Source organism: Muntiacus reevesi, chromosome 3, assembly GCF_963930625.1.
Source record: "Muntiacus reevesi chromosome 3, mMunRee1.1, whole genome shotgun sequence".
NCBI lineage: Eukaryota > Metazoa > Chordata > Mammalia > Artiodactyla > Cervidae > Muntiacus > Muntiacus reevesi.
Window position 1 is genome coordinate 138,446,343 of NC_089251.1, and position 13,825 is coordinate 138,460,167.

Sequence of the window (13,825 nt, forward strand, 5' to 3'; positions counted from 1 at the left end):
TATGCTTCCATAGTACCCAGGCAGGTGATTAAAAAGTCATTTGTCACAGACTATCAGAAGTTTGCTAAATATATTCATTTTTGCAATGTTCTTTCAAACTATAATTCACATGTTCCAATTATACATCCTTTTACCAACTGGGAGTTGGCCTGCCCTAGGCAGGAGGCAGAAGTTATTTTCCCAATTAAACTTTCCTAAGCCTGGGTTTTAGAAGTTTTGAGATTATCTTGTGGGAATTCTCCCACCTTATGACAGCATTAATTACAATCACAAAACGAACTCTTTTTTCAGGGAACACTGACCCTCATTGTCAAAGGACTCATTCCTAATTTGAAAGGAGGGAAGACGAAGAGGAAATGGAATCTACTTTAATTCTCTTACATTCTCCCGGAATACCTGGTGTCTCAGACGATCTCCAGAGAGCCCTCGATGTCCTTCTCCACAACCATAGGCACATCCCAGGGATTTCACGATTTTGATGAGCATGGTTAGAGCAAGCCTATGGTTGCTTACAGGTGTACTTTCATCCTAGCACCCAGAATGAGAGAGAAAGAGGATTCTGTTTACTTAATCACTTAGTGTCTTTTGCTACTGAAACTCTACTTTATTATTAAACCAAGTATATATGTTTTATAGTGAGCCCGTGAAGTTTGGGAAATAGAATTGTCAAGGGCTCAACAAGCAGGGTAACTTTTAGAAAAGCTAGAACGTGATTTACAAGAAAGAAAAATATTTATGCATTTTGAATACCCTCTAGTGCTACAGGATATGGATGTAGACCTATTCAGTAGAAGACATGCTTTCATATTCTTTACAGGTGATCAGAATGACTGTCTAGAGAGGAATAGAGTGGACTATCAATGATGAAGGCAAACAGCTTTTTCCAGAAGGTACCTTTACCAACAGTGTTCCAATAGTATCACTAGGCAAGGATTTCTGCTAAATTTCTGGAACTGCTCAAAGTCTGAAACTTTGAAATCATGTGGCATTTCCTGACATTTTTGAAGGATTTTTCTAATTTTTTTGCTTTTGCTGTATTGTAATACTCATGTATAAACTAAGTGAGAATAAACAAATTTTTGTAAATATTCAGCATGGGTTCTTCATTTGAGGTTAAATAGGAAGTCCCCCTGAGATGAACTGTTATTATCCTCTCTTTAGACTCATATAATCCTTGCTTTAAGTGGAGAACATAGCTTCCAGAAAACCCTTGAATTGTTTCCAAAGAAGCATAAGGAAGCTGTTGCTAAGGAATGATGCAGATCTGCACCATAACCTTCAGGAAGCTTCAACCTTCCTCGGTCCTTCTAGTGACTCTCTGCTGTCAGCACAGCCACCTGAGAGTCCAGCTCCTGCTCCTTAATTGCACATGACGTTAGATAAGTGAATGAATCTCTTTGTGTTTTAGTTTTCCCACCTGTGAATTGAGGATCTTAATAGCTTCCCTTCCTACTTCATCAGTTTACTGTGCCAAATATAAAATAATGAATAAGCCTTGATCTGTAAATCGTGAAGGGCTTTTCCACAGTCATATGCTCAGGTTGATACACAAACTTTGGGGCCATCCACATAGAAAGAATACTCAAAAGCAGGGAGGGTGTGTCAGGTATGAGAGCTATCTAGACATCATGTGCTGTTCATTATGTGATGAGACACTCTCTCTGCTCCCCTAATGTTATGTAACTGGGTCATTTTTTTTCTAACCAAAGGCTCAGGTAGTGGCTGTGACGCCCAGAAACGCCCCCCTTCAGAACTGAACAGTCATTCTCTGAGCTGATGGAAGTATTCAGTTCCATTCAGTCGCTCGGTCGTGTCCGACTCTTTCCCACCCCATGAACCGCAGCACGCCAGGCCTCCCTGTCCATCAACAACTCCTGGAGTTTACCCAAACTCATGTCCATTGAGTCGGTGATGCCATCCAACCATCTCATCCTCTGTCGTCCCCTTCTCCTCCTGCCATGAATCAAGGCTGGAAGTATTGATGGCTGATAACTCTCAGGTGAGTTCCTCTTCAGGCATTGCCCTTAGCTAAAGACATCTGCCTTGACCCACATTACACTCTCCTCCTGGAAGCAGTCTGCCTCCAGTGACTGGCCAAGGGCATAAAGAAGGTGAGGAGGGAGGTCATGGAATAAGGTGGGCTCCCTTACTTTACCCAGGGGTTACTTTGAAGAACCATCCCAACTCTGGGGCCCCCTGTGTGAGGGGCTGAAGTCTGTGTTACAACTACATTGCAATTCAGCTTCTCTCTTGGCTCCATCCCACTTCTTCTACATTTCACAGATGTCGATCCCGAGTGGACACCCCAACAAACCTCCTGCACACATCTCTTTGTTCGAGTCTGTTTCTTGGGAACTCTGCAGCTCAGATGCTTGCAAATGGAAGACTCAAACACACATATATATACACATACATAGAACACACCTATATTTATTTATTTATAGGTACATATATTCCACCAGTGGCTTCCCTGGGTGGCTCAGAGGGTAAAGAAACTACCTGTCAATGCAGGTGACTCAGGTTCAATCCCTGGGTCAGGAAGATCCCCAGGAAAAGGGAATAGCAACCCACTCCAGTATTCTTGCCTGGAGAATCCCATGGACAGAGGAGCCTGGCGGGCTATAGTCCATGGGGTCACAAAAAGTCCGACATGACTGAGCCGACTAATACTTTCACTTTCCTACACCAATTCAGAAAAGTTTTAAGTTTAAATTAAAATCTTAGCTCCATAACCTTCGGCAAGCTACTTAACACCCTATGCCTCACAAAGGGAAATCATAAAATACCCGTCTCACAGTTTGTGAGGCAAAACAAGTAAGGTGCATAATAATAGAAAAACCAGTGTTAATGATTATTTCTAGGTGTGCTGTGCCTAGTCACTTAGTTGTGTCCAACTCTTTGCAACTCCGTGGACTATAGCCCACCAGGCTTCTCTGTCCAAGGGATTCTCCAGGCAAGAATACTGGGGTAGGTTGCCATGCCCTCCCTCCAGGGGATCTTCCCAACCCAGGGATCGAATCCGGGTCTCCCTCATTGCAGGTGGATTCTTTACAAGCTGAGCTACCAGGGAAGCCCATTTCTAGGTGTGAGGCACTGCTATCCTTTGGGGCAACTTTGTGCAAATTAGAAAAGGCACTGTTCTGGGAGGATGAATTAGAAAAAGTGAGTAGTAGGCACCTTCTACTAAAAGGTGCTCTTAGTAGAAGCAGCCTTGACTGGCCCTGATTTCAGTCCTGCCTGGCCTCCTTAGCAGAGAGCTCTTGTGGAGTACACAGCCTGTGTGGCCAGAGGCAGTCGTGCCTCAGAAAAGGTCACCCTGGGAAAGAGCTGATTTGGAAGACTGACTTATGAACATTTAAAAACCATTAACTATTCCTTTAAAAAAATTCCTAGCTCCCAAAGCTTTTTGTAAATATCTATTTGTATTTCTTTGGATCTTCAGATGTCCTTGGGATGTCAGCTCCTCCAGAAGGAGACATTCAGAAAGACGTAGCATGTTATAGGCAGAAATCAGGACACATATTAAATAACATTTCAAGTTCTTAGTACGCGTTTGCAGCAAATATAGAAATAGAAATCAGATCTTCTTTTCTGAATTAATCAATTCCCCCATGCTTCTGGTATTACTAGGTTGCAAAATTAGATAAACTCCCAATTCCACTGAATATAACAGATGGATTGGAGGCAGAGCAGACCTGTGTGAATCACAAGTACAATGCGCTTGACCTACGTTCAGGTACAATTTTATAAATTCTCTGCATTACAAAGAATATTATTTTGCAGGACTAATTATAGAACATTTGCATCTTTTGTGGTTGTTTTGGAGAACACATAATCTGACTTTGTAAAATCCCATCCTAATCAAAAGTAACTGGTCAAAGTAACATTTATATTATCAAGTTTCTAGTGTTTATAATATCTATATATTACATATAATATCTACATTACATTACATATAATAGATTTATATTTACATAATATAATATATTAATAATATCTAGATTATATATAATATCTAGATAGGCAAGACATTTGTAGCTCTTTATTAAAAAATTAGATGTGAATACTAGTTGGGTGTAATTTTAGAACTAAAACAAAACCCTACAGAAACAAAATACTAATAATAAACTTCATAAATCCTCAATAAACACAACAAGGGATGGAACGTATATCTCATGTCTCCTGCATTGGCAGGCCAGTTCTTCACCACTAGCACCACCTGGGAAGCTCCAAACATAACAAAGCCTCATCAATTTAGAAGATATGTAAGTTTTACTGAAAAGAGCTTATCAAAATTTGACAACTCTCATTTTTCCTATTTTCCCTTGAATCTTGTGACAAAATGACATAGTTCTATCATCTCTTTGAGTTGCCACCTAGATTGACAGGTAAAACAATTTTAAATTAAGAATCTTACTATTTGTCATGTTTATAAATGTGGTCCTTATACTTTGTATTTGTTTACTAATTCCTACATAACTTTTGACTGAAAAATCCCTTAAATCTTAGGATCCAAGTTCAAATCCTTGTGATTAATATCATCACTTTGATAATTTTCATCTACAATGAGACCTGAGGACCCTTGAATTGTCCTCAGTGATGTTTTGGAATGTAAAAGCTGGAAACATCAAATACCAGAAGATTCTATTAGAACTGGAAGACATATAAATATGCGTGAGGCAGTAGAAGAAATCCTAAAGGAAAAGTTAGGTTTGGGAACCTAAGAATATTGGGGCAGGAATTACTGGATGAGAGTCCACAAATATTGGGGAAAAGGAGGAAAGAAACATGATAAATGCAAATTAAACAGGCATGAGGTAGAACTAGAAAGAGAGGAAGGGGAAAAAAAAGAGGAAGGAGCACTGCACATCTTCAGATGTAAAAACCTGATACCCCGCAACAAAACAACAATTTATATATAAGATAATATGTAGGTAGTAGAACTCTGCACCGTGAAATCTCATACTTGTAAACACTTGGCCTGATGTGTAGATTGTGACCTGTTAGAGATTCAAATCTCTTTTTTGATTTCAATTTCTATTTTCCAACTAAGATCTCAAATTGAAATCAGCATAAATTATATGAATATAGCTGCAGTAATTCTTATTTAAAATTCAAATTAGAAAACTAATTACTGATGCTAAATGCTGAAATCATAAATCAGGTGTTGTCAAGTCAAAGGAAATTAAATTCAGAAACAATAACTAATGAAAACGATAGACACCTGGGTGTGACAGGCTGAGACATAAGAGGACAAAGGCTAGTCTTCTAAATTAATGCCAAGAAATCAACTTACTAAATAAAAATCCCCCATTTTCTTCTCTTTACCTGTGACTAAAGTAGGCTACCTAAAATGTGTTCCTTAAATCAAGAGAAAGAACTTAATGCTCTTCAGAAAAATTATTCTGCTTATTAGAGGCTTCCAGGTGGCTCAGCAGTAAAGAATTTGCCTGCAGTGCTGGAGATGCAGGAGATGTGAGTTCAATTCCTGGATCTGGGAGATCCCCCAGGAGGAGGGCATGGCACCCCACACCCGCGTTCTTGTCTGGAGAATCCCATGAACAGAGGAGCCTGGTGGGCTACAGTCTATAAGGTTGCAAAGAACTGGACATGACTTCAGTGACTCAGCAGGCATGCATGCATACTGCTTATGATGGACTAGTGACTAGCGGCTATTGAGTCAACAAATTGCTGGCAAGCATATGGAAAGAAATCAGGAATAACCTTTCATGAGTATGCAAAAGCTGGTTCATTCATACCTTATCTTGGTTCTTGTCATTCTTCTCATAGGGGCCACCTCCACCTCCTCCACCTCCTCCTCCATCACCTCCTCCACCTCCTCCATCACCACCTCCTCCTTCATTTCCTCCACCATCTCCAGCTCCACTCACTGTAGGGCCCCCAAAGCCACAGGTGGAGCTTCCAGATACTCCTTTGAATTGGAAAGTTCCCTCACTTGGTCTTTTTTCTACAGTTCCATTTTCCTTGTTTTCACTCTTCTTTCTGTTCTTCTCTACACAGGGCACCACGCCAAGCTGAAGCAAGCATTCCACAATGTTCAGCGCCACATCGCATATGCGAGAACTGATGTCATGGTTAAGGACAAGATAAACGGCCTTCAGAACCACCTGGGGGAAGACAAAAGTAATCAGAGAGTAATTAAGTTACTTGAATTACCTCTTTCTAAATAGATTTGGCTATTCCATTTATTGCATTTCCTTTAGGCTGTTCTATGCACGTAAGTATAAATAATTCGGGTAATTTTCAGATGATCTTATTATGCTGCATTGGAGCCTTGTATACGTGCTTAATCAACAAATCACCCAAGGAATTAAAAATGTATAAGTGTGTTATCTCATTTAAGGACTCTAAAATTGCCATAATATAGACAGTTAATGGAGATAACAAAGCATAATGGATTAATGGGAGAGCAATTATTTGCCCAAATGGAAACTTGCTCAACTGATTTCTAAAATCAAAGTGTTTTAATCCTCTGCCAATAATCCTTTCCACTAATAATCGGTGAAGACCAAAAGTTTCCTTAGGCATATAATAGACGAATATTTGCAACTGCATCGTTATTTACACTCAATTTTAAATGCAAAGTATTTGCATGTTTAAATTATGTCTTTCTATTGATTTTAAAATTTTAAATTATTTGCTGAGCCAGGTTGCCTAATGTGAAATAAAAAAAATTGCGTGAAATATATTTGTAACATATAACAACCCTTTCATTTGCTAATAACTATAATCAAGATAGGCATTCTTGAGAATGAAGGTTTAAATGTTTTAATGGACTTCTATTCATTCTCTCTTGCTGTTTGGGTGGTTTATAGTCATGTTGCCTATATAACAAAAGAAAACAAGCAAAATTTTTTACTACTTGTCTAGAAAATGAGGGACTTAGCAAATACAAATACACAGATATTTACTAAGTGCATTCAGGATTCACTAGTGTTTTTCAATTATAAAAATATTCTAATGTCAGATCAAATCTAAAGTAATTCTCAAAAAAAAAGAAAAGGTGCATCTAAGATGGGTGATACACTCGTAAAAGGTTTTTTCTTTTTTAAGTGCAGCTTTTACATTTAAAGATCTAACATTTCTAAGAACTTATATGTCCATTTTACCCAACATTGTAAAAACTGGACCAAAGATTCAATATCTTTTGAGTTTCAGTAAGAAAAATTCTTGCTCCGTACAGAAAGATCAAGCATGCCATTCTTGTGGACAAAGTTATTGGTCCCATCAATATGTTCTGTGTCTTCCAAGTAGCTGTAGTTTATGCAGGAGTCTGTGAGGCTCCGAGGCAGGTTTGCACACGCCAGGGGCTCGTGTGGCATCTCAGGGATTGGCACCTGGTCGCAGAGCTTCCGCATGTGCTCACTGAAAAAGTCTGCGTAGCCGACGTTGAACGACGCCAGTGTGGTATTGAAGGTTGCAACTGTAATAGTGGAGATCTGAGATCGCACTAGAAAAAGGAAAGCAATGTCTTACTTCCCCCATATGAACCTACAAGATCATGTTAGCCACTTAACCTACTGTTTAAATCATGACCACAATCACAGCTATAGCATACATTTGATGGAGAGTCTCAAGGCTATCGTCAACTCCCATGGTACTGAGTCATGTATAATAATATCTAATGAACAGTGAAGGCTATAGAAAATGTGAGTTCTTAGCTGGCTTTCTTGAGACCCAGGATAGAATTTTTTTGTCTAACTGGTGCTTTTTATGCAGTTAGACGATAGACCCTACTGGTTAGTTACACTGTGCTGTGCTTGGTCGCTTCAGTTGTGTCCAAATCTTTGAGACCCCATGAACTAGGTCCACCAGGCTCCTCTGTCCATGGGATTGTCCAGGCAAGAATACTGGAGTGGGTTGCCATTTCCTTCTCCAATAGTTAAGCTAGTTTGGTTGAAATATTTCCCCACAACTTTGTAGCTGTGAAAATATTTGGTTTTATTTAATATATTTAGGCAACAAAAAACAAGATTCTTTTTTCTCTTCTGCTTAAGAATTATGGAACAAAAAAAAATTTTTTTTAATAAATAAAAAGAATTATGGAACATAAATTTGTGGTGGTAACTAATAGATGTCATCAGATACTTGAAATACAGTCCAGGGAAAAGAGGGACTAAATTTATACTCATAGGTTAAGAAGAGCACAGATTAAGAACCCATCTTGAATTTCATCCAGAGGCACACGTTTGCTCCACATAAAGCACAGAATAGCAGCTGTCTGGAAAGGGAATCAGTGGCCTTAGAAGGTAGGGACTTTCCTCCCCTGGAGATGGACAAGCCCTTCAGAGGGATGTGACAGATGTCCTCGAAGTCTTTCCTGTAGGTCTATGCTCTTGTGAAAACAAATACAGAATGGGCTGCCCTTGTTTTTCCTCTGAGAGGCATGGTGTTCACACTGTGCTATGCCATAGCTCCTGCTACTAAGGAAATTTTAAGGATGGTTCACAAATAATCCAGCCATAAAATACACAAATGCACGTTTTCAAAAAGCACATGGAGCCAGATTACAATGAAAATGGAACATGGAGAGAAAACAGGAAACAGGAAAAGAAACCTGAAGTCCCGCCTGCAGGGGCCGCCTCCGACCCACCTTCCTTGCCGGTGTTCTCCCCGTGGCTGTTGGAGTGGTCGGGCAGGTCACTCACCAGCGTGTGATGAGAATGGAAGTGCCTGGCGCTCAGGCTCTCCATCTCGGTGGCCGCGTCGGAGCTGCCCCGCCTGGTAAACTTCCCTGAGAAGGACAGGAACCACAAGAAGGTTAGGAAATCTGAAAGATGTTCTGCCAGGATTTTGTCTGTCCAAAGGATGGCAGTGACAGTCAGGGGATATTAGGAAGTCTGCAAGGCACAGCTGACTAGCAGGAATGAAATCTGCCTTGGGAACATTCAGGGTTGAGATGATTGATGAAGCTGCCTGTGAGAAGGTCAGCCCCAATCTAAGCCAAATGTCAGAAACCATCTGTTAGGCCCCCGCTAGCTGTCATCTCCTGATTTTAAGCTGGTCTTAATATGACATCCAGAAAGGAAAAAAAAAGCTCCCTTTTCTTTTCTTTACATCTTCTTTTTTAATATCTGAGTGAAAGAAAAGTCTGCCTTTGGATTCACAAAGTTAATGCACAGAGCCCTCTAAGACCATGCTTCCATGCCTAGGATGATATACTACTGAGAACAGACTTGCAGTTGCCAAGAGGAAGGCAGAGTAGGTGAGGAAAGTAATGGGAGTCTGGGATTAGCAGAGGCAAACTTATATATAGGATGAATAAACAACAAAGTCATACTGGATAGCACAGGGAACTCTATTCAATATCATGTGAAAAGAATATGAAATATTAAAAGAATATGAAAAAATATATAAATACATATATATAATTGAGTCACTTTGCTATAGAGAAGAAATCAACATATTATATATAAAGTGTACTTCAATAAAATTTAGAGAATCATTGTATAGAATGATCAGAAATAGGGCTGTCTAATTATACAGGATTCTTGCATAATTCAATTATTTCCATTTCTTTGTCTGTAAAGACACAGTATTATTTGGGTCCTGGGGAGGCTGTATTTGGGCCCAGATTTCTCGACTGAACTGTTTAAGAAAGGTACAGATTTCCCTGGGAGCCCTAGATCCAGATTTCTAAACAGGTCAAAGCAGCTCTGCCCTACTTTCGAAGGTCCTTGTGATCACCTAAAATGGTGGTTTGCCAGCCTCCTTTTTCCATGCCTCGCCTGTCATCTCCGAGCCCAGAGAAACTTCCGAAGGAGAACGTGCTACGAGTTGGGGACACATCCAGGTGATCCTCGTGCAGCAGGAATGGCACTCCCATTCTCCGAGGCCGCCTCTTCCCGGTATGGTGGAATGGGATGGAACCTTTCCTCTCTCTGTCTTCTTTGCGGCTCTTGAACTACAGGGATGAGAGACGAAGGTCAGGCATAGGGCAAAGGCGAGGTTACCATTTGCTTCCCAAAGGGTTGGAGTAAAATTCAGGAAATGTTCCAGGAAAAGGAGACCCAGAAAGTCACCAAATGTCATCCAGTAGAGATGGGAGAAATTTCCACAATGTGCAAAGGAGTGAAAGAAATTAAGAAAAAGATAACATATTTTCCCAGGTTTTTCTGCCGGGTTGGGCTTGAGGAATGTTTCTCCAAGTGTGGTCCCTGGACTAGCATCAGTGCCTGGGAATTTGTCAGAAATGCAGATCTTTCTAGATCAGAAAGCCAAAAGGGGAGGGCCAGCAATGTTTAACAATTCCTGCAGGTGATTCTGATGCTCGGTAAAACTTGAGAAACCCTGGGTTAGTGTATAGGAGTCTTGAGTCATCACACAGACCAGACACTCTTTTTCTATTCCATTTTTCAAGACAGATTCATTGTTTCAGCCAAATGACTTCAGATGCATACCTCTGTTCATAGGAGAGGCAAAGAAGATGCAGAATATGCATTGGTACAACCCTATAACTCCTATCAATCAAAGAAATTCAAGATCCAGTATATCTAAGAGTTTAGAATTGCTTGAAGTTTTTAAAATGTATTAATGTCTGGGCCTAATCTTCAGCAATTGTGACTTCATAGGTCCAGGGTCAGTCCTGGGCCCTTGATTTATTAAAAGTTCTGCAGAGATTCTCATATGCAATCAGAACTGAAAACCTCTTCCCCACGCCCCCCCCCCCCCCCGCCCCACTGATTAGCAGTTTTAGAAAAACTACAGCATTTGTCTTTTACTGCATTATCAATGTTGCATAGCAAACTCTGAGCTTATAGATAGGTTGGTAATTCTGTGTTCTTCATTGACACAAACTAGTCACTTTGCAAAAGAAAAAAATAAGCCACCACACATACATCAGCTTACACATATTATTTTCTATTTGATTAGCTCCATTTGCTTATAAAAAAGAGAGGCAAAGAGTGGATTAACAAGAGCATGAAATATTTAGTTAGAAAACCTAGTTTTGAGTTTGGACTCAACCTTTCTAAAACTACCTAAAGTTTCTAAGGTGCAATCTTTTTCTTTTTTATTGTTGAGAATAATAGTTAACCTTTATTGAGTACTTGCTAAGTATGAGGCCCAATAAGACTCTACCCACATTATCTCAATTATCATAACCTTTTGAGGTAAGTATATTATGTACCCATTTATAAGTGAAGAAACCAGTATCATTTGGCCAGTATCACATGGGTAGAAAATGGTAGAAGTGGAATTTGAACCAATCAACTGATTCCCAAGTCAGTTTATTTACACAAAGACTCACCTTTAATTTCCCAGTTTTAGTGTTCTAGATTCTTGTGAATGTGCAATAAATGTTTGCTGAATGGAAACCTACACTGTCACTCACAAACAGAAGTGACCGTAGTAAAGCTAGTGGTCAGTTATAAGGATTTACTACATTATCACAAAGCTTGGTTTTTCTATTGCCTTAAAAATGGAAATGACTTCAAGAATGAGTGTTCTATGATGATCCCATTACTCTAAGAACTGCAAAAAGACTCAGATTTGTAGGCGCAAATTGTGGAGAATAAAGGTCTCACTGGATTATATAAGAATTATTTATATGAAGTGCTTGGTAGAATGAGATGAGCTATACAGACGAGTGATACCATCACTGCTACCACAACTATCTCCATGACCACACTACTAGAAGCACTTTACACATATCAGGATTGAGCTCCTAACAACCCCACATAATGTGGAAAATGGGACGCACTCCTGCACAGGGAGAGAATGTGAAAGGTCATGCTGCCCAAGGTCACGCCGCAAGTCAGTGCTATAGCTGGGAGCGGGCCTCTACTCTGAGCTCCCTTCCTCAACCCACCTGCCTCGGCAGCACAGTCAGAAGCATTTCATGCCCTGCTGTTTTTTTGTAGCTGTTTGGTTTTTTTTTTAAGTGGTTCTACTCACCTTCTTAAAAATGTTCATGCCAAGATCTGAAGAAAGATCTGGGATGGCAGACCTGCGTAGATTCGTCAATGAAACCTTGGAAAAGGCTTCAGGACTGAGAGATTTCTCCTCTTCATTACACTTCATGGTGAGATCCTTAATAGACAATAAAAATAGATTAATGGTCAAGGATTTAGAGATATATTACATATTACAATAGAGATATATTTCATATTAATTGTAACTTCTCTTTGGAGATTTCAACAGTGAGGCCACAAAGTTCCAGATTTAGGAAAGCCAAGAAAATAAGAAGGGGGTAGGTATTTCTTTTTCTATTTTAAAAATGTGTTTTTCCATTTAGTGATTCACTAAGCGAGATATTCACTTTGGGCAGAACCATCTATTACTAAAACAGAACATATTTCCTTTTCATTCTGATATCACTCTTGTTTATTTTCAGAATATGCAGACATTTCAGATACAGCCAATTCACATTTCAATAAACTCAAACAACTGCAACACATTGCAGATCATAATTTACATATTTAACATGCTGAAAAAGAGAACAAGTGTTTAAGCTGCTATTAGTACTTTCATTTATCAAAAAGTGATTTTCATGGGGATGTCATCAGTACATATTCAGTTTATTCCTTCAAACATCTATAATAAAGAGCAAGACTATATATCAAAAACCAGTATTGTGAAAGATGACATTGAGGCACAGGAAAATTTTGAGCTATGCAAAGGAAGTTAAATCATATTCAGTAAAACACCAGAGTCATGCACTTTATAATATTGGTAATTGACAGTTACATACAAAAACTCTTTATTAACTAGCACTTTGATTAGCCAGAAGACCCATTTTCCATTATTATGGAGCAACAGAAGTTTACTCTAGATTAGTGTGTGTAAGAGGCATTTAGAAAACACTTCTTTGGATGGTCAATTAAATGCAAAATGGAATTTTGCAAAACAGAGCAGCAAAATGGTCCAGTAGTAAAAGATGGAAAGGAAAGGATAATAGTATCAGAGTAACCCACCAATCAGTCAGCAATGGGATAAATAAGAGCTGGATACACAGAAGAAAAAAGACTCTGTTATGGCAAAGTTGTTTGTTGAAAAAGCAGTGGACCCGAGATGCTCTTACTTGGGTTTTATGTGTGTTCACTAGTGAGGGAGCTGCTGCCACCATGGAGCTACTCCTGGGTCTGGGCAGGAGAGGAATATCTGGCTCTGGGGGCTTTTCTGGCTTCTCTTCCAACATGTGTCTCAGTCTTTGTAGATAGTACATCAGAGACCACTGAGTGCCTTCCTCAGACCAGTGTGGCTGGAGTAGGCAGCGAAGAACAGCAACATCAAAGTAGGTGGCATAGCGGGACCTTTGGCATGGAGGTATCACGAGAGAGACCCTGTTCCAAAGGCAGAAAGCACATGGTTATATCAGAAGTCATACATTCCAAGGGGTGGCCAAACATGGCTTATAGCTCCGCTTTTCTCATTGGCTCATTTACTCATTTACTTGTCGCTTGTCTGTTTCATCCTACCATCCTCCTAAATGGTCCCACTCATTCTACTTCTGCTAGATACTACCTAGAAGCAGAGACACTGGAGAGAGTTTTGAAGGTCAGGTAGCAGTTATCCAGGCAAAATGGAGGATTGGTCAGGAGAGTGGGTCAGCATTTCAGTCAGAGGAAACAGTGCCTGTGAAGGAATGGAGTTTAAAAAGAAGTCATGAATTTCAAACAGGTGGAGGAGACTTGAGTAGTTGGTACAGTTAGTAATTTGGGTGGTGGTGGACAATGATGAGGGTCTATAGAAACTGATGAGGTTCATATCATGATGTTTCTTTTATACTAAGTCATTAGGTTGACTTGTACCTTGATAGAAATGGGAATAATCCTTATGTGTACTTCATAAGGATTTTTAAATT

The 13,825-nt window shown here is 39.7% G+C and overlaps 1 protein-coding gene across 3 annotated transcripts in view; it reads right to left on the reverse strand.

The window, feature by feature from the left end:
* The window catches only part of UNC80 (unc-80 homolog, NALCN channel complex subunit), a 221,106-nt gene that overhangs the window by 169,537 nt on the left and 37,744 nt on the right, over positions 1–13,825 (reverse strand). For 2 of the 3 annotated variants that reach the window (XM_065927672.1, XM_065927673.1), the window contains exons 8-14: positions 13,043–13,304; positions 11,917–12,051; positions 9,709–9,925; positions 8,615–8,755; positions 7,203–7,471; positions 5,760–6,128; positions 382–528 (exon numbers count right to left, since the gene is read on the reverse strand). In XM_065927672.1, coding sequence (XP_065783744.1) covers positions 382–528; positions 5,760–6,128; positions 7,203–7,471; positions 8,615–8,755; positions 9,709–9,925; positions 11,917–12,051; positions 13,043–13,304 — 1,540 coding nt within the window. The remainder of the gene's footprint in view (positions 1–381; positions 529–5,759; positions 6,129–7,202; positions 7,472–8,614; positions 8,756–9,708; positions 9,926–11,916; positions 12,052–13,042; positions 13,305–13,825) is intronic. The other variant, XM_065927674.1, reaches the window with a different exon arrangement.